Source organism: Seriola lalandi, unplaced genomic scaffold (assembly GCF_002814215.2).
Source record: "Seriola lalandi dorsalis isolate HSWRI2012SDOR001 ecotype SW California unplaced genomic scaffold, Sedor1 jcf7180001957408, whole genome shotgun sequence".
Lineage (NCBI taxonomy): Eukaryota > Metazoa > Chordata > Actinopteri > Carangiformes > Carangidae > Seriola > Seriola lalandi.
The window spans coordinates 1-1304 of NW_019428077.1; the positions used below are offsets into that span (position 1 = coordinate 1).

The 1304-nt window shown below is 39.9% G+C and overlaps 1 protein-coding gene across 1 annotated transcript; it reads left to right on the forward strand.

The window, feature by feature from the left end:
* Window positions 1-269: 269 nt before the first annotated feature.
* On the forward strand, window positions 270-1294 carry LOC111653072 (GTPase IMAP family member 7-like; the record flags this gene model as incomplete). The annotated part of the gene is made up of 2 exons (XM_023403568.2): window positions 270-345; window positions 935-1294. Coding segments are annotated over exons 1-2 (376 nt in total), but the record flags the coding sequence as incomplete, so codon positions are not given.
* Window positions 1295-1304: the final 10 nt, after the last annotated feature.

Genomic DNA, 1304 nt, shown 5'->3' on the forward strand with positions numbered 1-1304 from the left:
AGAAATTCAATATCATCATTATTATTTAATATTTATTCATTATTACGTTGTGTTTTTAATTTGATCATGACTGAGTGAATGTGAAAACGAAAATGGGATGGTCGCTTTTATTTTGAAATCAAGTATTTCAAACTTTTACCGTAATCAGTGGTAAAAAGCGAACCACAAAACACAGAGGCGGCTGGCTTGATCGTGTTTTTCCAAGTCGAGACTGGCCTTATTGCAGTGGTTTTAGAGGGTGTGGTTTGGTGCACGGAGCTTTATTTCAAAAGAGCTGCAGTCAACCCTTCACTCTTCACCTCAGCTGCTGCACCTACGTCAACAGAAACATGGGCAATGACTCAGGTAAATTTAAGTCTAAACTGTGTCCATGTTTTAAAGTACCATCATTTCATGTAAAACTGTGATCACTATGGAGCAGGGATATCACAGGAAAAGTAATAAAGCATTTCCATAGTTTCATATTTTAATAGTCATTAAAAACAGGAATTGTAAAAAGAATGTATAAATGAATTATTGAATGAATTAATCCAGCAATAAATATTCTGATTTAAAAATGGATTTACAAAAACAGCATCAAACACTCATTAAATAAACTATTATAAATACATTTATTAATTGATGAATTCTTTATTACTTTTCCTGCGACATCCCTGCTCCTCCATACATCACTGCTGAAGCTAGTATTATTTGATAGAGACAGGTACTTCAATAGATGTAGAATGGATAGAACTGCAGATTTATTATTTGGTGCCTTTGACTACAAACTCTGGAGCACTCCAACATTTATACAGGTGTTCAGATAAAAATCATGATTTCTTGGAAGATTTGGGGCATTAGTCTGCAAAAGAAATATGAATAAAACCCCAGCAGGTACAGTGTGTGTACAACCTGTTGTACGTTCTTACTCAGTGTCACTCGATCTTCTCCACAGGACCCAACGTAACTAATGACGAGGAGCTGAGGATGGTGATGGTGGGGAAGACTGGGATTGGGAAGAGCGCCACTGGAAACACCATCCTGGGACGAAAGTGCTTTGACTCCAAGTTCAGTGCTAAGTCCATGACGGTCGACTGCTCTAAAGGCAGAGCTACGGTAGATGGACAACAGATCTCTGTCATCGACACCCCCGGCCTGTTTGACACCAGGTTTGACGAGGAGAGAACACAACGGGATTTAAATCAGTGCATCAATTACGCTGCTCCCGGACCCCACATCTTCCTGGTGGTCATCAGGCTGGGCAGATTCACAGACGAGGAAAAGCAGACGGTGCAGAAGATCCAGGAAATCTTTGGCCAGGCTGC